At 40.3% G+C, this 26,949-nt stretch overlaps 1 protein-coding gene across 1 annotated transcript in view; it reads left to right on the top strand.

Annotated features, from left to right (window-relative positions):
- Positions 1-26,949, top strand: part of CSMD1 (CUB and Sushi multiple domains 1) — a 2,626,220-nt gene that overhangs the window by 2,389,504 nt on the left and 209,767 nt on the right. Inside the window, exons 54-55 of the mRNA XM_085610820.1 lie at positions 13,713-13,886; positions 21,135-21,308. Of these exons, the coding sequence (XP_085466946.1) occupies positions 13,713-13,886; positions 21,135-21,308 (348 nt within the window). The remainder of the gene's footprint in view (positions 1-13,712; positions 13,887-21,134; positions 21,309-26,949) is intronic.

Genomic DNA, 26,949 nt, shown 5'->3' with positions numbered 1-26,949 from the left:
TGTCCTTCTTTCGATTCATATAGTGATCTTTCATCTATCGGATCCGCTTCTTTGTTCCAAGTACTGTCTTCAGCTTGGGACAACAGTCCAAGCATGCTTTTGTTAGAAAAAATGCCAGAATACCTTTGGTATTTAATATTTCAATCCAGTCATTTTCATAGATAAAATATTAACTAATCAGAACTACTAACATATTGTTTATAACATTCAAGAGTTTCGAAGTGGGAGAGAATGGTGGAAGAAGAAAAAGAATAACATGTACATGATGTTATAAATACAATAAAGACCATTCTAATACGTCTGGAACTGTTTCCCTAAAGGCTTTGAATGTATCGACTTAGCCTGTTATTTAGCTAGAGACATTTTCCATTGAAGCAATGCAGAGCACTAGTTCCAACCAATGAACATCGTCTGGTTATTTTCTTTCCTGTAATCAGGGATTTTAAGAACCATACTTTCAACACAACTGTGACCATATTCCCAAAATTCGAAACACATCAAAAAGTGCCATCTTTTGTTTAATCTCTATACCCCACACTTAATACAGGGTCAGATATTCTCAGAGGCAATAAAGACATTTTCATGCAGTATAGGACACCAACCAATTATAGAATTACGGGTATTAATTAAATCCTTTTTACAGGAGTGAATCGCTTTTCATGGTTTGTAGTATAAAATGTATTTGGTACTACAGATGCTCGAGCACCACGTTCGCTAATATCGGTAGTAGAATCAGAATTAGAAAAATACTTGATTCGATTTAAACACAGTGCATCATAAAAGTAAAGAAGACATAAAATACATTGAAAGCCCTCCACAACACTGGACCCCAATTCCTCAACGAAAGAATCTCCTTCCACACCCCCAAGAGAAACCTCCGCTCTGCTGACCTAGTCATGGTCCCCCGCATCCGAAAGACCGCATCCGGGTGGCAGATTCTTCTCCTACATTGTGGCAAAGATCTGGAACAAACTCCCCCTCTGCATCAGATGAAGCTCAACACTACACCTATTCAGAAAAGATCTCAAGACCAGGCTCTTTGGATGACCACAAAGCCGCTCGTACCCCCGCCCTCCCCTGCAGCGCCTTGAGACCCTCACGGGTGAGTAGTGCACTTCAAATATTCCCTGATTGAATGCTTGCTTGATATATACAAGCATAAAATGTAAAATCTCATATCACCTTTCAGAGTGAAAAAATAAAGTAGTACATTGGCTCACAAGCAGATTGAGGTTTGTAAACTGTCTACTGCATGAGGAGATAATTATGGTGCGAAGGATGGAGTGGATTGGAGCAGTAGAGAAAGCCGGACAGGAAGACTGTATTGAGATCAATTTTAACAATCAATGGAGGGTGGGACAGATTTTGGCCAATGCCAGGACCCCTCCCTTATGGAATTCTGAGATTACATTGCTCCCTCTGGGTTACTTTTACCCTCACAACAGGACAGGAGCAGGGTGGTATCTTAGGGGGAAAAGGCCACAGGCATCGAGAGACCTATTTATTCCAAAGAGGGAGGATACCCAGACAGCCTCAATAGTTTAGCTTAGTAATAGTTTTACTCCTTTGTCAGACCTAAATGAGTGAACTGGCTAACCACTTATGATATTGGAAATGAGGAGAATCTCAAAACAACTCGAAGTTCTTGCGACTTCTATGCTGGAATGTAGCAGGGGTTAGGTCCATATTGATCGATGATCTGGAGGTCAACTTTCTTAAATTCTTTGAGATTATTTGCCTGCAAGAGACTTGGGATAGCCAGAGGGGCTCTTGTTTAGATGGTTATGCACATTTTCACACTCATGCTGTACCTCCTCCCCACGGAGTAGTTAATGGAGGGTTAGTAACCTTTGTGAGTCTAGGTTTATGTTGTGATATGAGGATCGTTCAAGACCCAGCTATTAATGTTTCAGGGGTGCTTTTAACTTTCCCTCATAATATCTTGATGTTAATTATTAATGTTTATAATTCACCAAGTTCTACGAAATGATGGAGGGGGAACTCAGATCTCTTCTTAAAGGTTGGTTCACAACCCATTTTACAGCATCAACAATTTTGTTCGTAGCGGATTTTAATTTTCACACCTGTATCGTTTGAAGGCCCAACTTAGGGTAGGACGACTCTTGTATAGAGAGGCAGCAGTCACATTTCACACATACATGTCAAGAAGGGGTTTTTAACACTCTTCTCTCTGAATGTAATCTTATCAATATGTTGCTCAATCAATCATATTGCCTTTATATATTACCTACTTATAAGGGCAGGGAATTCAGTTCTATTGTAGGAAGTCAACTGAGCCCTAATAAATAAGGGCACGTTTGTCATGAAACAGACATAAGGCGTGGAGGCCGAGGGTAATTGTAAGATGACCCTTGGAGGTTGAAAACTATTTGATATCAAGGGGAACTTGCAGGGCTGAGACAACTCTACCCTTCTGCTGTTCAACTCAGTAGAAGAAAGAATTAACACCAGTGACTTATCCCACCCTAACAGACTGGAAGCACTGTCCCTGTCCCATATTGTTAACTATGTTTGACTGAATTTGGGCCAGTGATCCAGAACTGCCTGAATGGGACATGGTACCACTCTTGAAGTGTCTTGGATTGAGGATTGTGACATGGCAGGGTGGACTCCAGGAGAAGGAGTAGCCCACTGACAGCTACCAGTATCAAGTCTTCCAAGCAAAAAGACTGATTTCCTTAGTTCACCCTCTACCTTCTCCATCCTTTCCTCTAATTTCCTCCGACAATTATTAAGAGGGGCTAACTCACTTTAGGGAATCCTTTGGTGGGGTATGCATAACAAGGGTGGGCAATTAGTCTCTACCTGAGTTATTTCATCCTCAGGCACTCCCACAACATCATTAAAGAAGGATAAAATTGTATTTGGAGTTCTCGGTCTCTTTTCTCGTTTCCCTATCTGTAATCAAGAGTTACACTGGGATCCTGGTGCCCACAGACAAGCCAGATGTCAGTATATGGACTAAGACAACAAAGTACTCACTGGCCCTTCAACATTAGAGTGGTGGGCCAGCCTCCTCCGGGCACTGACGGGCGTGGGACAAGTGCTGTGGATGATGGTAGGCACTTTAAGTAAATGACGTCGGCTGTCATCTGTCAGCTGCAATGGCTCCTCCTCCTTGATGATGACAAATGACAGACTGGGACAGGGAGTCCTGCAGTAGCCATAATTCTTGAGTATCCCATGCTGCCGGTGATGGTAGGCTCTCTAAGTAGCGTAGCACATGCTGTCAGCTGCAATGGCCCCTCTTCCTGCATGATGACAGATGGCAAGCTGGGACAGAGAGTCCTACAGCAGCCATAATCCTCAATTGCCCCGGATCCTAGTTTTAAGAGAGCAGAACTCAAGCTTGTCACATTTAATGTATTTGGCAGGAATTGCACTGGGGCAGGGAAAAAGGTCCAATGGGGTCGGGTGATATGAATAGGGAGTGGAGTGCACGAGGGTGGACTGATGTCAAGCTGTGGGACCGGGGCAGCAAGCCGTGGGGGAGCCAGTTACATAGGCACTCTGCCAACACAGCATCTAAGTGCTTTGTCCTCATGCAGCATGCCATGACATCCCCGCTCCGGTTCTTTGGTTGGCCTCCCTGGTCCATGGTTCACGAGACACACCAAGACTGCGAGATGCCAAAATGCAAGGGGCGGTTGTGACTTATGTGACATTGTTTGACTGCCACGTTGCAATGCTGTGCTGTCCTTTTTTTCTGACCTCTGCTCAACTCAGCCAATGGAGCTGACGGCACACTGGAGGCGCACTGAATATGACTGTTGCCTCCCACATAACCCCTATGACCTCCTAAATGCACTTTGGCTCTGGCGTCCCAGGCCCCACCTCTTCTTCTGTAAGGTAAACATTATGAAATACAGATTGGTGTGTGCCCCCCATACAAATAAGGGAATGCCTTTGCCCATTCAAAGTTTTGTCCGTGCCTCTGGGTCAGATCACAGAAGCATTAGCAAGGAACAGTTAGGGAGGAGACCTAGAAAGTATCAGTGACACTCCAAGGGACATATATCGGGGTGCCAAAGTAGAGACACTAATAATGCAACGATGTCACCAGCAGAACGTTTTATTTTCTTTGTAGAACATGTGCACATAGAAAAGATTTGGAAACGCTACATTTCCAGAGAAAATATATGCATATATTTCCTAACGTGGCTGCTGTCAATACCATTAAATATTAAATTGCAACTTGAAAAGAAAAATATCCTCAGGGGAAGGTGTCCCAGGATTTTAAGTTTCTGAAGGTCAGAAAGCGAGGACTAAAAATGTTTTTGCTAGTAACAAAATCACTTATCAATCCACTACCAGATGTGGTATTTGTTTTACACTATAGTTTGTGAGGGCGGTTTCATGATTTACATCTGGGCATTGAAGGCACGTAAAACTGTAATATTGTAGATCAGAACGTTCATAGACATTTCCTTTTGGAATTGGCACTACATGTGAGAAACAACGTATGGCAAGCTCTGTGTCTATCGCTTGAGAAAAAATATAAATATGGTTTACAAGTGTATAGAGACGTTCAAACTATAGAATTTTAATTTTCAAGGTGTAACAAAAGATGTTGTTATGGCAAAAGAATGTAATAGAGTATATCGGCAAACTAGTTCATAAGCTTACAATGAAAATATTGTATATGTTACTTAGGTGCATGAAAGATAATTACATTAAGGAAAGGTACAACACAATAAGTTTTCTACCTCTTGAACTCCAAGTTTCAGGAATAGGAAGACGTCATATTTTGGAAACTGGACTCTGAAGAAGCACATGAACAATGAAGGTTAAGCAATTCTTTTAGCAAGTGGAAGCGGGCCGTAATTTCCAAAGGCTGCTGAAAGGAATGTACACAAATTGTACCTTTTCCAAAGTAGTTAATGAAAACCATCACATTTATTCGAAGGGTGGGTGGGCGGGCTTAAGAGTGCAGTGTCCAATACTATCTGACTGGAAATTATATTTTTGGCGAGACTAATTAGAAAATGTACGAAGCCAACGTAGATGCCATACAATATCTCCCTTTGCACAGTATGGTCACATACTGATAGGATCCACTGTACTAGTTCTGGCAGTTCATTGTCTGCTCTAAAAAGCAATCATTGTCGGCAGGCTGCTAGGAGCGGGACAGAAGCATTTACCTTCATTATAGCAGAGGCTCTGTTCTTTAACGAGTTCAAAAACGGCTGATAACTCTACACAGTTATACTCAAACAGCAATCATTTGAGGTGGTGCAAAACCTGAGAATTGTACCCTTCTGTGTTTAGAATAGAACTGCAATAGATAACAGTTAGGACAGTATGAGGAGTTTCTGTGCGTTCATTTTAACGTGATTTCAATTGAGTTTAAAGCAGTTTCTTTAAAAAAGGTATAATCAACATAAACAGACATAGACAGCAGCCGACAATAACCCTATTTACAGCTTTCCAAAGTGCCTCAAAACAAATGGAAAAAAGAACAATATCAAAGAGGTTTGTTGTATGTTAAACACTGTTTAATGTGTGGACACTTAACAGGGTGCTCACTGACAATGTGGAAAAGACAGCACTACAATACATATCTGCTTTCTCACAAATGTTTAGTTAGTCTTTCATTGTTCACTCATTTTTCAGTAGCAAATAACATTTAGGAGAATCCAGTGAAAAACAGCGTACTGGTTGTGTCTAAAATGTTGTAGTCATCTCACCATAATGTCCATCATGCTAATGATAAACAGTGGAGTGTTTATGTATGTTTGATCTGCCAAATGGTTGCTTTGCTCCTGTAGAGAAGTTGTGTAATTTGGGTAACAAAGGAGGCTGCACACTAATAAAGATATATGGACTTTTACTGCCTGTATTAAAAAGGCATGCCTCCTCCACAATGGAAGAAGGTTCAATCTTTGCTGGCAGAAGCCTGCTTTAACTGAGGCTTGCAACTTACAATTTATTGGGGCTGACCCTGATATTGTAATATAGAACACTGACAATGGACAGGGGGTTGTGGCGCCTATTACTTGAGTTGTTCTTTAATATAAAAAAAAGTAGGCCTGTGACTTGGGTTTTCTTTTGAGAAGCGGTGTGTAAAGCGTGACTGCAGCTAGTGATAACCAGCTTTATACAGCATTTCTAAGAGATATGTTTGAGGTTGTCATTACAAGGATACATGATCCTCATCTTCTTCCTTTGTTCTACTTTAAAGCATACATTTGACTAAATGAATACTCTATTACCTTGGAAAATCATCAGTGGTGTTTTGGTTGATGAAATCAGGTGCAAAACCACAGGAGTGTTAATGTTATCTCATTAGAACCGAGATGCTCTACCCTCTCATCCACTGGGCTGTTTAATCCCTGATTCCCTGGAAATTTATTTTATTTTGCATTTCATAAGTCTGTCCAGTGGTGTCATGATAGCCATTCCTGACTTTTCAGCGAACATCAATTGGCATTGTGGGCCCTGTAGTTTCGCTTTGAACACTTTCTTTATGTGCTCAAGACACCAGCATACAACGTGCAGTTAGATAAAATGCCAGAGTCGTGTTACCCATAACATTACCCACTTGCCAGCTATGTTTTAAGTATTTCCCAAAAAGTCTGATCCAGTTAAAAATATGCTTGTATCATGTGTCCCATAATTTGTAATGGTACATTTCATTTGTATTATCCATTAAAACGAGCATGCTAATGCAAAGTGCTTTGCCTTTTGTGTATTGGAAAGTTTTGTACCTAGGTACGCAATACAATACAGATATAACATGGATAGCAGCAGTTCAATCTACCTTCCCTCGAGGAGTAAGTAACTGAAAGGTGGCATTTACAGTAGGAATGTTACACGATTCTCGCACATATACAGTACAGATAGAACAGAGGTAGCTCAGTTGTGTAACAATAGCCCCTGCAGAGTGGGCGGCGGGTCATGGATTCCAGGGTGCCCCATCCGGCACTGTGCATGAGTGGGTGGGCCATGGCCATAGGCTCTTGACTGGGTCCAGTGCATAGGGGAGCCCCCTCCGTGAACTGGGCAGGGGGCCCCCTCAAGTTTCAGTACCCCACTGAGGTAGCTAACAGACTAAAGAGGGAGTAGAGGAGTTAAAAGACCGCAGCATACAATCTCATTAAGTAGGCAAACATAAAAGAAGTCGAAAGCTCTTCAAAGAAAAGTCAAATCTCTCACTGAATTACCAAATATTCATATAGGAAGACCAATCCTCACCGACCTGATATGGCAAGTATCCCAGCAGAACAAAGAGGCAATTTACAGACCTCTTTTCAAAAGTAGGAAATCTGCTCATTGCAAGTTTACTCCTACGATTTCAGAGAACTCCAACTGTTTAGGATTTTCAAACAAATAATGGCAAACTCCGCATTTTATGTGATAGATTTTAATAAAAAGTCTTACTGTCATGCAATTACTTTTACAGACAGTCCTCAATTTCTGCGAATGGCTAAAACTGTACATTAGCATACCATAATATTCTCATTTTTTTCGATCAGAACAAAGTTTTGCCAAGTGAAGAAATCTCTTTCACAACTGCCACATGTCGTATGTGAGTGTTTCGAAGACTCTTGTAGCCCATTTCATAATTATTTACACCTCTTTTGGTTTTTGTTCACCCATCTATATGTACTGTACCTTTTTTGGAAGGTTGTTTTCATGTATAAAAGTGGTTAAAAATGACTTAGTATAAAATTCTGTGCACATAAATGTCCATAGATTTTGTGGCATTGTAGATTTGTGGCAATTGTTGATATTAAAATTACCTGATGCAAGCTCTTTTTAAGGGCCACCACATTTTTGAAAATAAATAATATTAATAAGAAATTCATCCTTATATGATTTGCTAGGATATGCATTATATTTTAGAATACTCACCAAGGTGTGTAGAGCAGTTAGGGCATGCCGGAAAATACCTGTAAAACGAGGGGGGAGTAAAAAGGCTAAAAGAGTCCAATTACCTTCTACAGGTATAGTTGGAGGGGACGAGATTCAAGAAAAAGAGTGCCATGCCCAGTTGAACGGTTGTATGACGTTACAACGCATGCTGTTACAACGCATGCTGTTACAACGAAAGTTTTACAACGCGAGTGCATTGACAACGCAGGACATTACAACGCAAGTCTTTACATCGACTTGCACTAGATGGCATGCTAACATTAAAAAAGTGTAATTTACTATTCCAACTCCAGTCCACGTAACAGTAGGGAAGGTGTTGGGATAGTAAACTACACTATTTCTAATGTTAGCACGCCATCTAGTGCAAGTCGATGTAAAGACTTGCGTTGTAATGTCCTGCGTTGTCAATGCACTCGCGTTGTAACAGTTTCGTTGTAATGGTAGTGCGTTGTAAAAGTTGCGTTGTAAAGGTTGTTCCCCCAGTTGAACCCTGAGCAATTTAATTTGCTGTTTAGCTATATTGACTCCAAGCTGGATGAGGTTATTTTACTGTTGGTGGCTAAATCAGATCAGATCTCGGTAGAAGTAACTAGATTGGCCAATCTCTTGGATACCTACACCACCCGGGTAGGTATTCCAATGACTACCGATGTAAGTCACAACGTAAGGAAAGAGGTAGTAATTTCATCTGCGGAGGGGTCCAAGGTTAATCAATTAGAAGTAACATCTGTGGGGGGGACCAGGGTCACCCAAATAGCTGTTCCTGCCCAACTGCACACTGCAAATCAAGAAAATCAGGTTACCTCGGTAACTGAAAGCAATGTGGGTTGGACTGAGGTAAGGAGAAAGGGTTTTGTTAACCTTCTCCCTGATTGTGCCCCTTATGTGGTGGTTTTAACTAACGTACCACGGGTTGAATCAACTATGCCCCAGTTTCAGTATGAATCTCACGATTCCCTGAAAAATAAAACTGTTGCTTGGTTGCATAAGCAATGTGGATTTCCGACGGCCCTCTCTAATGATATCTTAACTACAAGAAGGGTCAATTGGGTTGGTAATTCTAGAAAGACCTGTAAAGGTGACTGTGTTATTGTTAATTTTAAATATCCTCAACACGTCACTACAGTTCTGCTTAGATCAGCCTCCCTATCATTGCCCGATCACGGTATTTGTCTATGCACCCTCGGCTTCTTTTATAGCCACCTTATTAATATGCCCCCTAATGATCATAACTCTTCCTGGCTACCCCCGCCGAAACAGCAGCGGGGTTTAGCCATTCCCTTGCATAATCGATTTTATGCCCTCAACAGTTTGGATTCTAATGACTGACTTAACCCGGAGAGTCCGATTTCCCCTTATAAGGCTATGTATAAGCGGGGCTCTGAAACTATTAATGTTAAACCGGTTCCGGAGCCGCAAATGGAGGAAGTTTTTACTGATAATAACTGTAGGGGGTCAGTCAATGAAAATCCAATGGAAGGAAATCCTCCAACTGTATTTACTACACCAGTTAGGGTCAATGCAAGGGGTAATGGAGTAATTATAGCCAGTTGGAATGTTGCAGGGTTAAAATCTAAGGGGAAGTTTCCGGGCTGGCAGAATTTCATTAATTTCTTTGATATCGCATGCTTCCAGGAGACATGGTGTAAGGATGAAATTAATTATGAGGGGTTTGCGTCATATAATCTGGTGGCAAAGGGTACTGGGCCTGGCAGAGCAAAGGGGGGTCTGTCAATATTAGTGTCAATCCATCGCCCAATCATAGTAAAAAGGTATATAACAGTGGGTGAACATGCCCAGATTCTCTGGTTGTTAGAGGAACAGGCCCATAATATCCTACTGATTAATTATTATAATAATATTTTTGATAGTTCCAGGGATGTAGTCGTCCGTGATTTGGCTAGTGCCATCGAAAATCTAAACCCAGAAGCTAATGTTTCTTTTGATCTCATCTGGGTTGGTGACTTCAATATCCCGTTATGTGAACTGTCAACTGAAAATGTTTGTGGATTTACCAACGATGTGGGAGTGGAACATCTACATTTTCGTCATAACAACTATGGAGATTCTTTAAATTATTTTTTAGGTTACTATGATTTGGAAATTCTTGGTCTCCCGAGAGAGGATTCGGGACAAATTATCCCTACTTTCAAGGGTCATCATTCTTGCTCAGTTATTGACCACGTGATTGTTTCCTCTAATATCGCTTCATGTTGTGCTTCACCTAGGATTGAAGTAACTACCCTAAGCGACCACAACTGTATTATTTTGGAAACAACTTTTTGGGCCGATAGCCGTGTTGAAATGGGCATTGTGGTCACTAATATTGAATCATACAGACCAAATGGTGTTCGTTTGAGATGGGTTGAGGATAAAGCTAGTGATTTAACTGGCCTTATTGTGAGGGACTGCTTACCCAGCATTAGTATTATTTTTGAAAACTTTACTGACGAATTACAGGTTTTATATGCTTTTATGGACATTAATTTAACCATTGAGGCCAGATTTACAAAATCTAAGGGGGGCCAACGTAGCAATGTTCCAAGATGGTTTGACCATGTGTGCACTCGTTCATTAATTGAATTAAAAATTGCGCTTGCTAAAAAACCTAGGGATACTCAGTCTATTGTAAAATTAAGGCTGGATTATAAACTTGCTCTAAGGCGAAGGAAGAGAGAGTTACAGCAGCTGGCATGGGACTCACTCAATCAGGCAGCGGAATCATCTAACAGTACTTTGTTTTGGGCCACTGTCAATTCTCCCTTTATTAGGGATGAGAATACCCCAATGCTAACCTCCAATGTTTCGAGTGACGGCTGGGTTACCCATTTTTCAAATATCTTTGATTCTAACAGTTGTACTGACACTTGCCATAATAGTTGGCCTGTCTTACCTCTAAATATTACTGTTAGCGAGGTTGAAGCCGGTATTTGTGCTAGCAAGGAGGGTAAAGCCCAGTGCCCAGACGGGGTCCCTATTGATGTGTATAAAACGGCCCCCGATATATGGAGCCCTCTCTTGGCTATAGTTTTTAACGCTGCCATATGTACTGTGCCCCCCGAAACATGGGGGGAATCTATTATTATTCCTATACATAAAAAAGATAGTAGGTCCGATGTCAAAAATTATCGACCCATCTCTCTTTTAGACTTGTCTGTTAAGATCATGAGCAGAATTATGCTTGTGAGGTTAGAGGAATGGGCCGAGCAAGAGGGTCTCCTAGCTGATAGTCAGTACGGATTTAGAAAGGGTAGGGGTGCACTTGATCAGTGTTTAAATCTTGACCTTCTGATCAGGAAATATATAGATGCTAAGCTAGGCTCACTCTACCTTTGTTTTGCGGACCTTAGCAGCGCATTTGATTTGGTTGACCATTCTATTCTATGGTCAACCTTGTTACAGTTAGGGGCGCCAGAGGGAATAATTTATTTTCTGGCCAGACTGTATGGGAATCTAAAAACATGTGTGCGCTTTGGGACCAAAGGTGAATGTTCTCCCAAATTCAGTGTAAAAAGAGGCATTAGACAGGGCTGCGTATTGGCCCCCTTCTTTTTATTTTATTTATTAGAGGAATCGACGCAATTTTAAAATCAATCCCAGCAGATGCCCCCCTGATCAAAGGTTGCCCCGTGCCCGTGTTATTATACGCTGATGACGCTGTCCTACTTTCTAGAGCTCCATTAGGATTGCATCATCTGATTGATAGATTCTCTTCCTTTATTAAGGATAGGAGGTTGACTATCAACAAGAAGAAAACGTATATTATGACCTTTGGGGCCAAAAGCGTAAAGAAAAGTAAATCTGCAAATTTTTCCTTTTTTATAGATAAGGATAAGGTGCTTCAGGTGGATACATTTTGTTATCTTGGTATTACCTTCTCTAATGATAGAAAATGGTTAAATGAATTTAAAAATATTCGTATTAAAATGGCCAAAAATGCCCATGGCGTTTTTAGATTTGCTGCGAAGGTTGGGGACCGACGTACCAGGGATATGCTTATGATTTATCAAGCCAGGTGTGTCAGTATTGCTCTGTATGGGGCGGGTGTTTGGGGACATTTTCCTGCCCATTTTTTGCAGTTAGAGGAAAATGCTTTTTTTAAAAAACTCTTATCTTTACCACCCACTGCTTGTACTGACCTCATCCTTCGAGAGCTTGATATTAATTTTCTTACTGAACAACTATCTCTGAGGCCACTTATGATTTGGCTTTCTATCTGGCTACAAGAAGAAAAAACCTTTAATAGACTGGTCATCGAGGACTGTCTCTCGCTGGATAAATTCTTAAATATACCCTGGTTAAAATATGTAGTCAGATGTTTTTCTGAGATTTTTAATTTAAACATCTTGGTGGACCCTAACGCAACATCTTTAATTACGAAAAAAGAGTTGAAAACTATTTTTTGGGCATTTACTGCAAGAAAACGGGCCATTGCTAACGGTTCTCTATCTACTGTTTTGTTTTATAACAAGTATAAGCTTGATGAAGGTTTACCTATTTATTTAGTATGTGTAACGAGGCCATCCCATAAGTTTGTGTTATCCAGACTGAGGTTTGGTATTGCTCATCATTTGGTGGCATTGCCAACACAAAAGAAATATCTGCAAGGGCCTTGTAAGTGTGATGGAAACTCTAAACAGAGCACTGTGCACTTTCTTCTTATCTACAAACTGTATATGAATTTTCGTATTGCCTATTTAAAACCTATGTTTTGTAAATATGGTATACGTACAGTTAATCAAGCAATGAGTTTAGTTTTTAACTTACAAAACGCCGATATCTGTTTTTTTACTGCTATGTTTTTACTTCATTCAATCAAGGCCAGGAAAAGTATGTGTTTTTAAGCTTGTATCATTTGTTATTTGTAGCTTTTGAATTGTTATTTTGCTGTATCTGATATTGTAGTGCATTTTTATGGCTGTGCTTTTATGGTCATTTTTCATGCACCGAATAAAGCTTTATGAAATGAAATGACACTCTTGCAGGCATGGTTTGATTACGTGGTCAAATGTTTGAATAACGGTCTTTCCTCTTCTTTTGTTGAGTTGTCGACTTTTCATAAACCAATTAAAAGTAAATACACTAAATACACTGTATTTCACTATCAGAACATGTCACACACATCAGTACATGTCCTACTTTTAACATACATAGTACCCTGCCCAAAGGGGTATCTTGGGCCTGCCATAGGGGTGACTTATATGTAAGGAAAGGGAAGATGAGGACCTGGCAAGTGGGTGCAGTTGCCAAGTCAACATGGCATTTACAAACTGCGCGCAGACTCTGCAGTGGCAGGTCTGAGTGACCTTTACTGGGTTACATCTGTGGGTGGTACAAACAGTGCTGCAAGTACCATTAGTAGCATTTGATTTACAGGCCCTGGCACTCTCAGTGCACTTTACCAGGGACTTACCAGTAAATCAAAAATGCCAATCATGGAAACACCAATCCATAACACAATTTACAGAGAGAGCATATGCACTTTAGCACTGATCTGCAGTGATAAAGTGCCCAGAGTCCTAAAACCAACAATGACAGGTGAGGAAAGAAATAGGAGGATGAACCAAAAGGTGTGGGGATAACCCTGCAAAAAGGAACATTTCCAACATTTGGTCAATCCAAAAATTAACTTGCAGTAGACTCACAGATGAAAGAACATTTTTATTTGCTTTGAAAGTAGTGTTACAATTGAAAAGATGTGTTTTTCAGAAACATAATTGATTGTGTGAAATCCTATGTATTACTAAACACTTATGTGAATATTTTGCATTGAGATGTTATCTTGACAAATTCATTTTTATTCCTTATTAAAACAGCTGTTGTGTGTGGTCCGCCTCCCCAAGTGGTGAATGGGAAAGTTGAAGGATCAGATTATCACTGGGGTTCCAGTGTGAGTTACAGCTGTGTGTTAGGCCACCACCTCTCAAGTCCAGCTATTATTTCATGTGAAGGAAGAGGTACATGGAGAGGAGAAATCCCACATTGTTTACGTAAGTTGTTCTATGGGTAATTTACTGTTTCATAAAGCAATCAATAGTATGGCATATATTTGTTTAATGTCCTGGTAAGCCAACAGAGCACTAAAAACCTGGTTGGAAAATTCATGACATTATCCATTGGTATATAAGAAGATAGCAAATGTGAATTTTTTTTTAATTGTAATGGCTGTTTGTTAATTTTTTGATGCAGAATCTGGTAGCAAGTATGATTGTACTTCCGAGATATGCTTCAGTTTTTGGGGTTATATGCCTATGGCTTTTATCAATCCAATGTAGACTCATTTTTATAAATGTGTCATGCACAACTCTTATAAAGAGCCCCTATTGTTTATTTCAGTTTCTATATATGATGATTCACAGCTATGACCAAGAAAATAGTTGATAACAAAACTCGTGACCCACTTTTACTACTTCATAAAAGCCTTCCAAGCCAGTGTGATATTGTTTTCATGGAGCACAGCCCTGGTTGTCTGCTGTAAATGAAAGAAAGCACAGCTTCAGGAGGGGGAAGGAAGGCATGGAAGGTGCTTGGGTTGGTCAAGGATGGCAGGGAATGTATTTTTTTAAAACCTTTGGGACAGAAATTCATAACAGTGGCTATGTTTTGTATGGCTCTCCCATTACCCCTCTGCCACTGTGTAGCGATTAAATGTAGGGGAAGATGATTTTGGGGTCATACATAACATAAAATTATAGATGGGTAAAACGTGAAGTACAGTGATGTTTTTCACCCTGCGATTCAGCGTGACATCAGAGACAACTTGAGCTTTGCTCTCATTGTCTTTTTTATGTCAGTCAGAGCCCCGCGGTGAAAAACATCCCCATAATTCACTATGACTGGTTATGTATGGCACTGGTAGATTGCCACCAGCATGAATACATGGATTCAAATACAGTAACTCACTGCTATGATGCATCAACAGTTATTAACAAAAGCTTTCCCACTGTCGCTACATCATACATGAATTCCAGGATGCTTTGACAGGCCACTCTGAGAGACTGTCATAGCAGCTGGAGAGCAGGTAGCACAGCTTCCGCATGGGGGGAGAGAAGGGAAGGATGGCAGGTATTCCAAAAAAAGATTTGTGACAGAAAGGAGAGGCCATGTTGTGTATGGCACCCCATTATTCCTCTGCGTAACATTTGATGTCAATAAAAAAACGCTTGATTAAAAACATCCCCCTGACTTCACTATTGGCAATCGATAATTCTATATTCATTCAGGCTATATAGCAATCTGAAACATTTATACTGTACCTGGTTTCATATAATGTTTACATCATGGCAAGACAGCACATACATTGTCTAGAAAAGATAAGTTGTAAATACTTGTGGGCTTCAGCCCACCCATAGACTTCCCAATTGCTTGCTCCATCATTGTTCTCCTATTCTTTTCCTCCATTTGTCCATAGCATACATCCGTTGTGCCTCTTCCTGTGTTTAGCCCCCCAAGACAGCATGGACCAATTATTACTATCGATTCACTGCTCCCATTTTAGCAACTGTTTTAGGAACTACTTTTTTATTTGATATTGAGCTCCTTACATGAGCGCTCATGTTTTCACTTGCTCCAAGCACCCTTTCTGTAAACAGGCCTGTAAACCTTGTTCTTATCTCATACATTTGTTGTATATTTAACAACTGAGATCAAATGTCAGACACTGTTTTCATTTGTGCCTCTTTACTTTTCTTGCTCTGACTTCAAAGTGAGAAAATTCCCCGGTGTTGCTTGCCAGTCCTCCATCCCCCTCGCGCTTTGCTGCTTGGGTTGTCCTCCCACCCCCTTCCTCATCGCTTCTTGCCTCCTCCTAGATTGCTTCCTTCATCCATGTCAGATAAACTTTTTATATACACAACTCAGTTCACTAGATTTAAAAGAGTACAGGCTGCACCCAATCCCTCCTTTGTCTATTTTTCACCTGGATTTGCTTACTTTTTCACATTAGTTACTTTTGCTTTTACTCCGATAATATTTCAGAAGGAAAAGCTGGGCATGCCAGGGGTGCTAATCGGTTGACTTATGAACTCTGCACATGTCTCTTCCTGCATTAAATAAAGTATGATCTCAGCAATGTCAGTTTTTTCAAACAATCAACACCGGATGCAAAGTAAGAAAAGGGAAAGTCACTTTCTGTCAGCAGTGTACACCACAGTCGCAGGCACTTCCGCACTCTCACATATGTCAATGCCTGATCTAAAAATGCATGCTCTTAATATTATATTGGCTCACTCATGCATACCTGGCATACAGGCATACGTGCACAGCTAGAGCCATGAAAATCTTTGGCGATTGAACCTGGGGGTCTGTATCAAGAGCTGGTCGGACGAGCGAAGCTGTCTACTAGGTTTATAAAAGGCGAATCTCTTCTGAATATAGATGGGGCCTAGACCATAAAGGGCCCGATGTGCAATGGACAGCATTTTGAATTTTAGCCGAGATTCAACTAGGAGCCAGTGCAAAATAAGCAGATGGATGCGAACACTATGTCTAGATGATAGTCCCGGTAGCAATCTGGCTGCTGAATTTTGGACTACTTGCAGTTTCCTTGCAAGGTAACCTGGACTGCCAACCAAAAGAGCGGTGGCATAGTCCAATCAGGACAGGATCTGAGCCCGGACCACAGTTTCCTTGGCACTATCAGGCAGAAGAGGGAGAAACTTCCACAGGATTTTCAAAGTGCCAAAGCAGGTCCCTGCCAGTTTCTTCACTTGTGTCGAAGTTCAAGTTTTCGTCGAACCAGACACCAAGGTTTGTAGCAGTACCCTTACCCACGGTGGGTCGGGGGAAATCAGGAGGCCACAGCCTTTCTCTGAAGTCCACTGGGAACAAGCTGTAGAGGAGCACTTCAGATTTTCCTTCATTGCCCTTCAACTGTGCACTCGCCAACCAGTGAAACACAGAGGACAAACAGTGCTGCGTCGCCACAACAGAGCCGTCGCCCTTCCTCCAGGAAAACAAAAGCTGCGTATCATCCGCGTGGGCCATCACTTTAGCCCCCAGTGACTCTGCGAGATAAACCAGCGGAGTCACATAGATGTTAAAAAGGAGAGGGCTGAGTGATGTCAGTTGTCAGCTGCATAGGCATAGAGGCACAAGGAGGGAGACAAACCTGCTGCAACCTATTTTCCAAGAAGGACCTGATCCAACACAGCGCCAATCCAGAAATACCAATTTCCACTAGGCGATCAAGGAGCAAAGAATGAGGGATCGTGTTGAATGCCGCTGAGAGATCAAGCATAACCAAGGCTGCTCTCCCGCCGGCATCCAGACACTCCTGGATCGCCTCTGTCACCTCCAACAGTGCTGACTCCGTGCTATAGGATGCGCGGAAAACAGATTGTGCTGGATGAAGCAAGCCAGACACCTCTACATAGTTAGTGAGCTGAGACGTGACAACCTTCTTGCATACTTTAGCCAGACTTGGCAAGAGCGAGATGGGACGGTAGTTCCCAGGAAGCAGAGGGTCAAGTGATGGCTTCTTGAGGAGGGGGAGAATCAACGCCTGCTTCCACGATAGTGGAACACACGCCTCGCGGAGCGACTTGTTGACCATTAGATTTACTTCAAAATTAATAGTGTCTGCCACTTCGGACAGAAGCCTAGGCGCACATGGGTCATTAGGTGATCCAGATTTAAGTGTGTTAAGAATTCTAAGGGTACGAGGCAGATCAACAGGCAGATCAACAAGTCTAAATGCAAAAAAGATGTAAAAAATTTCTATCACTTGCTTCACCAGCGAGGAGGCAATAGACTTCCTGGATGTGGTCGAAAAAGTATCCTGTATGCAGAGAATTGGGTTCTTACTGCAAGGACGATTGGATTAAATCCTTCTCCCTACTCTACAAAATTGTGAAACCAGCATGGCTCAGACGGAACCATTTATTTACGGTACACCGGGCCTACCTTTCCCCGCTAAGACTCTCAAAGTATCAGCAAAATAAAAAATGCAATAAATGTAATCTTCCCAATGCATCGGATGTTCATATGTTCAAAGACTGCCCTTCCATTGCACGGTTTTGGGAAGAAGTCATTACATCGTTGAATTCCATTCTAGACACTAATTTGGCTATAACTTTGCCATTAATTGTTCTTGGATTAGATCCTAATGTTACGGGCCAGGCCAGATCTTTTTTATTTTATGCAATGCTTCTGGCCAGAAGACAGATCTGTAAAGTCTGGGTTGAACCATCTGTGCATCAGCATGCTGGCTGGCTGACGTCCTTAATCAAGACATCAAAGGCAGATTTAGCCAGGCCAGGTAACAAACGTAATCGAGCATTTTGGGACTTCTTGATTCATTGGAGATAGGGTGCCGGGGTTTTTATTTATTTTTATTTTTTCCCCCGGGTCCTATGATTATGCCTAAATTACTCCAAGGATCTAGGGTCTTCGATCTCCGGTGCTTTCCAACAAGATCCTACAGGCTGTAACACACCTAGTTGGAGTGAGTGATTACTCTCTTTTTCTGGTTCATCATCATCCGCCAATATGACATCGTGCCTAGGCTCGGGAGAGAAATTAATCTTGTTCTCTTTAGGGGGGCACGCGAGGTGGTTGGTGTATTCAGAGATGAGAGATTTGGCAAATGAGGACTAAAAAAAAAAAAAAATTGCAAATTTTTCTTTAGAATTATTATTAGCCCGATCAATGCGAGTGGGAAAATGCCAGCCTTTGGCCATTCCAATGGCCGCATAGTAGAGTTTCTGTTTGGCTCTAAGAGCAAGTTTGGCAATGGAGCAGTAGCCACTGGAACGCCATGCTCTCTCCAATACCTTGCAGGCACTACACTAGAATAAAAATCCAAAACAACCGTAAGATGATAAGGTGAGGCTTAATACACATATGTTCAAAGGCAAAAGTTGAACTTTTTTTTAAAGAAGTTTTAGGTGATGCTGTCTGCTCAAAAGGGTTAAGTTGCATGCAGGATTAAAGGATTTTCTATCAATATGATGTAACGGTCCATTAAAATGATAGTGATACACATTGCTTGCAATTGCCCCATGGAGTGCTTACTAAGATACAGCTCCAGACTCTCTGTACAGCCACACAGCAACCCTCAAGACACTGTTGATGACCTGCCAGATCTGGATTGCCCCTATTGATTCTTATTATATTCTCAGGTGAAGCAGATCTATTATTTCTCATCTACCCCTCAGCAAATGGTCTGCCTCTGCTTGCTCAGTAAAATAAACACAGGGCAGAAAAACTGCAGGCAAGGGGTGATCTAAGGGATTTCACTGCATTCATCAGATAAGCCCATTTCGCTGAATACCCTTGAAGCTTGGAGCATACTCATGAGTCCTGATTCCTAGATTTTGCTTATGACTTACTCTTCATCTTGTAATGTTCCACAACTTTCAGCCATGATGAACAGCAGCCATGCTGCTATGCCACTTGGCTAAAAGTAATTGACATTGACAAATCCAAAAGCTCTCACATTGCCGAGATCGATGTCTTTGCCAGTGCTTGATTTCTAAAGAAGTACACAACAAAATACCAGATCATATATAGCTCTGCTAGATAATGTAATTTTAGTTAGAGAAACACTTATTGGGACTTGTATGTAATTGAATTCGAACCCAAAACAATCTATGAACAATTGTCATTCTTATTAAAGGAAAAGATTGTTGGATGTTATAATCTTGTCTATATGTAGCAGGTGCATTTATATTTAAAACAAATGCAAACATTTTAAATTCCATTTAATCAAATGTAGCTGAAATTAGATGTTTGGGTGAAGAATTTCATAGTGATGAAAAAGAGCATTTGCATAAACATGAGTAAAATGAACAACCCAATCAAGGAAAATATGAGTTAATTCTAAATTTGCACAGTGAGGGGTCAACAAATTGAGTGATACCATTAGCACAATAAAATACTTGAGACAACTATATAAAGCAACGAGAAAGGCTGCAGTCACATGAAGATGTTTTGTAATGATCATATATTTTGAGAAGCAGAGAAAGAAGATGCATTCTGGATATTAATCACAAGAGTATTGCATATTGCTGGTTCATTGTCTGAGAAAGATCTGCACATGATTCATTCCTTTTGAAAATATGTGGTGCAGAGAGACCTTTCATCATTTGAATCACAAGTGTTGTGGATCTCAGGACATGGATAATCCTACATAAATGAGAGTAGTGAGAATGTGTAAAATGAGGTGAGCAGTTCTCATTGTGCATCTCACATAAATTTAAGAAAGCAAGATCTAGTGTGATATTACATTTTTTTTTGTGGGCCTCTGAGAAGCATGTAGGACAGCTCTATGTGGAGTCAGTCTTTTATTGGGGAGGATAATGAGATAGGATAACTCATAATCAATACAAAAAAAAGTTAAATCTAAGTTAAAGTTAAAATCTTGCCAATATTGCCATTGCCTGATTATATTCCTTGATGTGATTTTCATCCATATGGAATCCGATTGGATTTGCAAGTGGAGTCGATTTTTGAGTATTGCCAGCATACCCAACTTGTTTTGGAGAAAACAATAAAAACACAGGACAATTTGTTTTAGGTATCCATTCCCCACCCATTTTTCATAGCCTGCAGAGCTGGTCTGATTATGAAGATGGATTAGTGAGACTTTAGTTTAACATTCATCTGAGAGTCATTGGTGTTCTGGTGAAAGGATGTGTCCACTTCTATAAGAAGGTCTCCGATTATTTTAACCTAAAGTTTGAAGAGGTAGATATGCCAGTTCAAAATTAATGGGGAATACACAGCAACAGCTGAAATAGCCAGATAAAGTACAAGGCTAAGACAAATACATCTTCATACTGAAATGCATTTTACATTTTCTACCTGTTTTTCTATTCATCTCTACTTCATTTGCTTAATTCTCTAGGGCATTATTATCTTCCTTTCCCACCATGCCTTTGGTAAATCACTGTTGGCATATTTGACAGAAAGGCACTAGTGGATGAAAGGCAACAGAAATAGGGAACCACAAGGGGCCATGGTCTTGTTTCTTTCAATTTTCCTATTTAATGAGGTATTTAAAAAGGCTTAGTAACAAATTGCTCTAATAATTATTTCACATTCAAAAGGAATGATCACGCTGCTATATTTAAAAACATGTGAACAATTTCAACAAAATTTTAAAATGTAGAATTAATTTCACCAGATGTAAAAGTGCCCATTTATTAGAATGTTCAAATTTGTTGCTCGAATGAACCTCGTATGTTTACTCAATGGTTATCTGTCAGTAACCTGTATACCTGTACTTTGTTTATTAGCTGTGTTTTGTGGAGATCCTGGCACACCCACACATGGACAAATGAATGGGAGGAGCTTTACTTTTAGGTCTGAAGTAATGTTTCATTGTAAACATCCTTACATATTGATTGGATCATCAAGAAGAGTTTGTCAGTCAGATGGATCTTGGAGTGGGGTTCAGCCTGCTTGTATAGGTAAGTTGAAGGCAATATTAAATATTTATTATTAAAGTAAAACAGTTTAAAATCTATTTTCTGCAATAACTGAGTAAACACTGGAGTGTTTGCACACATTTAGTGATAATGCAATGTTATTTTCAAAGGAATTGTATAACACACTAGATGAAAGTGTTGAATGTTAGGTCAGGTTAGGTGAAGTTGAGACATTAATAATGGTAAAATGCCTGCAATATCTTGCAAAAGTATTGACATTTTTTTCCAAATTTTCTCTGAAAATATATTTCCTAGTCAAAATGTTAACATTGAGAATAAGGATGTTGCAAACAGATGACATTCGACTATTGAATAGAGAATGCATAGGGTAAAAATATTGATTTGGTTGCACAGTAGACAAAGTCGTATTTCTTATTCCATCTACGTCCAGCAATTATAATGAAAAAAATGGTGTCCCTTCAAATTTTACTTCCACAAACATTTTTTTCCCATGCTTCAGCCCAATGCATCTCTTTACCTTTCACCCATTGTCTCTGCCTGTTATCTACTGTGAACACCACAATGTATTGTGTGTATTCGCAAAACATACCCATACAAGGTTAATTGCTCTTACGTGACTGCCAGGGAGCCCAATACAATCCCCATAAATAGCATTAGAACCTAATATATATAAGAGATCAACGGAACATTAAGATTACATTCATATTCAGATATAAGTAAGAAATAATTTAAACTGCACCAAATCAAACGGTAATCAACATACTCAGATGGTTAACAAACTAGAATCTAGATACCCATCATCCAGGATTTGTTTTATGAATTATCGCATAATTTGTTACACAGCAATGTCTGTTATTTTCAAAAGATTTAGCTTTATGGAGCAAACAAGAAAAGATGCAAACAGACAAATGCTTTTGCATAGTTTTAAAAAGCTCTGTTGAACCTTGGACAAAGATTATGTGTTCATATATATACATTTTCACAATGATGCTCCTACAGCTCCTTAGAAGGATTGCATTTTTCAGTGGAACAAATTACTTTTTTTCATGTCATTAGTTATCTTCCAAGAGAAACTGTTCCTACTTCAACTCGATTATACTACCAAACTCAAATTAAAAGGTCCAGATCAGAGCAATTCTTATTTAACTACTCCTCATTTAAAGAAAAATAAGATCCAAATGTAAATGTATCTTCTCATTGTACTTTTTCTTATTACAAAGCTTAACACCCTTACAAAACAATTTAGAAGAGATATGGGAAAGTGAAGATAAAGGGATATGAAGAGAATCAAACAACTGAAGAAAAAGGGGAAATATATATTTTGACAAGGAACAGCACCCGTCCCTCAAGCTTTGTCATTACATGCCCTATTTTCAGAAGAATTTTCATGTTGGTTTCTAATTGTGAATTGATTGCACTAGTGGTAATATCGGTAACTAAGTGGATCACCAGAATCCACTTGTTTCAAATACGAGCTATGCATGCTTAATGTAACTGGTATTAAATAACATGTATCCATTGTCAATTAAAAGCAAGCTGCTTATTAGGGTTAAAATATACAGAAAGGTTTCATGAAAGAACAGCATTGTAGTAATGCACAAACTACCTCATAAAAATGTGGATTGCATACATATTTTTTCCAAAGAATTACAATAGGTAATATAGTCTGTGTGTTCTCCCAAGTGATTAATAATTGTAAAGAGGAGATAAACAATCCTTGGAGGCAACAGACATTTTGTAACCTGTGAAGAGTAGAGTCTCTTTTTCTGAAGTATTCTCTTTGCTTCTATCATCTTCTGATGGAGAGTATAATAGAGGAATAGGGAGTAGCATATTTCTCTGGGTACAAGGCTAAAGGACTTTTCCTGTAAAGGACATAGGGGCAGATTATCAAGACAGGCGATAAAATATTCGCCGCTTTAGTGGCAGAAAACTGCCGCTAAAACGGCGATAATGGGCTTGATAATATGCTCTATGGAATTCCAATTGAAGCCCATGTTAGATGTGAAGGACATCTAACATGGGCTTCAATGAATTGTGGTTGCTGCTTGACTAAGGTTCAAACCCCACTCAGCTATCAACCCTGTTTCTCACAACTGCTTTCTGCTGCACACTTAAAAAGAGAAAAACACCCCTAATGATTGTGTTTGTGCAAGAAGCGGTGCCTTCCTGCACAAAAACAACATTACCTGCAATGCAGGCACCCTTGCACCATCATGCAAGGGTGGCTACTTTGGCGCTTGACAGACACTAGAGCTCCAGCTCAAGGAGAGAGCAGCAATGCTCTAAATCTTGGTAAATATGTCACATTCCTGCCCTCTCCATTTGACACAGCTCAACAAGTTATCTTGATGTGTTGTGCTGCTTTAAATTTTGATAAATCTGGCATGGATGTACTGCCTCCCTGATGCATCTTTTAAAATTAGTAAAATGATCTGTAGTCATGCTTCCCTCCAGATTACATTCTGACCATTCCCTCTGTTTCCTTGCTCGAAGCTGCTCTAACATTGCAAGTGGAAAGCTGGTGCCACACTGACAGAAGCTCTGTTTTTCCTGTCAGCACAGGTCTGCAGAGACTGTTGACTCATAGTGGAGATTGCAGTTGGTAGCACACGAGTGCCACCTGCATTCCACCACCCCTCCTGAAGTTTCTCAGGGAACTTGGGTTGACGATGATTCAACATCAGAAAGAGCATGGGCCTTGGGTTTGCAGTGTCAGTGCTCTGATATTAGAGCAGTAAAATAATACAACAATCTGACTTCTAGAGGAAGGTTTCCTAGAGAAGCCATATATAACAGATTGTACCATACTATTGGAGGGGGTGCCTATGCTGTAGAATATTGCTCAAAGAGTTTCCCAGAAGCAAATTTGGAATCCTTTTAGAAAAAGGTCTGTGAAATGTTACCCGTTGCCTGAAAATTACTTTTGCAATCTTTGAAGGTGAACTAAATGTTATTTCAAAAATCCCAATTCAAGAATAATATCTGAGAACACAGAGCACCATCACATGCGGCTAGGGAATGCGATTTTCTCAAATTTTGCGTATTTATCGTTATTCCAGGAGGCAGATGTTTATGTGCTACATAGACAGTAAAGAGGTTTGACATTCTGGAGCGCTCGGGGTTTCAAAACATATACATGATAAAGAAAATGTTTGAAAGTACAGACACAATCAACACGTTTTATTTTGCTGCGTGTTCTTTAAATGCTCCGTAGACTTACTTTTTTCCTGCTGTGATTAAAACACAAGTCGTTATACTTCATTACCGATATTTATCAGAACATTGTGGGCAATGCAAAAGGAAATTCTGTATTCACAGATATTTGATGTCTTCTCCGCCCCACTCTTCCAGCAGGTGGTATTGCTCACTCCAATCAGTTATAATTTGTTGCTGGTGCTTTCTTGGAGGAACTTCAAACTCTCATTTCATTATTATATATCATAGTGGGAAGGATTTCTTTCATATTTTACTGACATTCTTTTTTTCCTGTTCCTATTACCATTGTTATAACGGCGTTCAAGCTGAAACAGCATTGATTGCTCAAGTACAGCATTTATGAAATCATGTCTTGGGTTTCCATCTGTCTAAGTCTTTACGCCTTTAATATTCCATTCAGCTAGTTATTTATTCTGGTGATGGAACTATGCAGCCGACTGCCTTCCTTTGGAACACTTTGCTCTAGATTGGTTATTTAAAAAGTGACACCTAAAAGTACTGCCTTTAATGCCTACTGCCAAAGACAATTTAAAGCGTATGCTGGGCATATGTTAAACAAAATATATAAAAAAAGTAGGGTAAAGAGGTAATTTTTGTTCTGTATTTCAGATCACTGAAATGCTGCTATATTTATCTAAACATTTCGTTTGGTCACATGAAGGTTTTATGTGTGAGAATTGATTTGTAGCCATAACACCATACATAACCGTCATAATTTGAATAATGTATTTCAGGAATGATCTCTTTTGAAAATTCTTGTATTAAATATAACATGTAATAATTGTCTTATAACTTGAGAGAATATCAAGAGGTACCAATCCATAGATGGGAAACAAATATTAGCATAAATAAATGTCTGTAAAATTTGTAGCGAATAAACATTACTAGCAACAAAACGTGATAAAAAGTAAACAAGAATGAAAACCAGAAGAGTGTACTCCAGAATTACCGACCACCACACATAAATAAACTGAACGAATTTCCTTGCATATTTACTATTTCTTTTCATCTGTGTGATATAGGGTTAGCTGCACCTGAGCCCCTCACTTCTTCTTCCTCTTCCACCTTCACTGTCACCAGGACTATCGGATGGGAATTCACGAAAATTCCCTGAAAAACAAAACCCCATAGATTGCACCTACTTGGGGTCCTATAATAACGAGACCCTAGTGTACGTCGTTGGAGCCGAACAAGGCTTGCACTGGACACACACCTCTCTTAGGAGGCAGTCCTATGAACCAATTAAGTTAATAGGAGGTTTTAACTCTGTGGATGCATTTGGAGGGGGTTTCGACCTGAAGGCTAAGATTGTGAATCCAGTTTAAGGAAGACTCCCATTGACCCAAGTCTGCAAGAAATCTGAATGTGGACTACATATCGACATCAAGGTTAGATGCCTTCTCTCTTCTGGGGTGCAGCTTCTGCGTCATGCCTCCATTCAGTGCCCCGGCCAGCCAGAACTTCTAGACATGCAAAAACGGAGTGATTAGAAGCATTCTCGACCCCTCACCAAATGCCAGAGGAGGGCTGCCCTATAACCACTACTCCCAGGTGGATATGAGCTACATGCTCATCACTCAGCTTCCCTGTGCAATATGTTCTTTACCGTTGAGAGAACCCTTCACGCTTTTGATACCCACTACCCTTCTGTAGCATGATTTGAGAGGAGACCAATCATCTGCCGTGGATACATCAATACTTGACAGCTTTCTGCCACCACAAATACAAACATATGTCTTCCATATCATGGGGCCATTGGCCTTCAGTCAAAAATAGATATACTAGATATACCAGGGCAGATTTTGAAGCTCCGTGTGACATCTTTACGACACCATTGCATTACTTCTGTGACGCAGCGTCGTCATAAACAATGCGCCAGTATGCAACATATTTACAATATGACGCATCTAGGGAGATGCGCCACATTGTAAAGCCCTGAGCTACATTATACCGTCGTCAGTTATAATGTATGCAGGGTGGGCACTCAGTCGCAAGAAAGCCTGATAAAAGTGATGCAGTGAAATCTACAAGATTCCACTGAGTCACTTTTACGACCCCGCTGCGTCAAAACCTTATGCCTGCTTGTAGCAGGCGTAAGGAGTGACGCAGCACAGCAAGTATAGGCTGCCCCTGAGCAGTGCTGGAATTGCGTCACCCTTGCGACACAACTCCGGCACTGCGTCACCTTTACGCTGTCAGTTCCGTTACGCATCTGTCTAAACTTCGCCACGGTGCACCGCATTGTAAATGAGTAGCATCCATGGTGGTGCTAGGGTTTTTTCACATCACACAAAATAACTAGCGCATCCCTGCTAATATGCAGGGATGTGCCAGTTATTGTAAATCTGCCCCATCCTTTCTAAAGCTATTAGCAGAACCACTGCCCTAAACCATGAAAAATAAATATCTTCCGTATCTATTGACTTTGAACACTGAGGCACTG

The sequence above is a fragment of the Triturus cristatus genome, chromosome 6, assembly GCF_964204655.1.
Source record: "Triturus cristatus chromosome 6, aTriCri1.1, whole genome shotgun sequence".
NCBI classification, from domain to species: Eukaryota; Metazoa; Chordata; class Amphibia; order Caudata; family Salamandridae; genus Triturus; species Triturus cristatus.
Note: the sequence above shows the minus strand (reverse complement) of the source record. Positions and strands in the feature narration are given on the sequence as shown.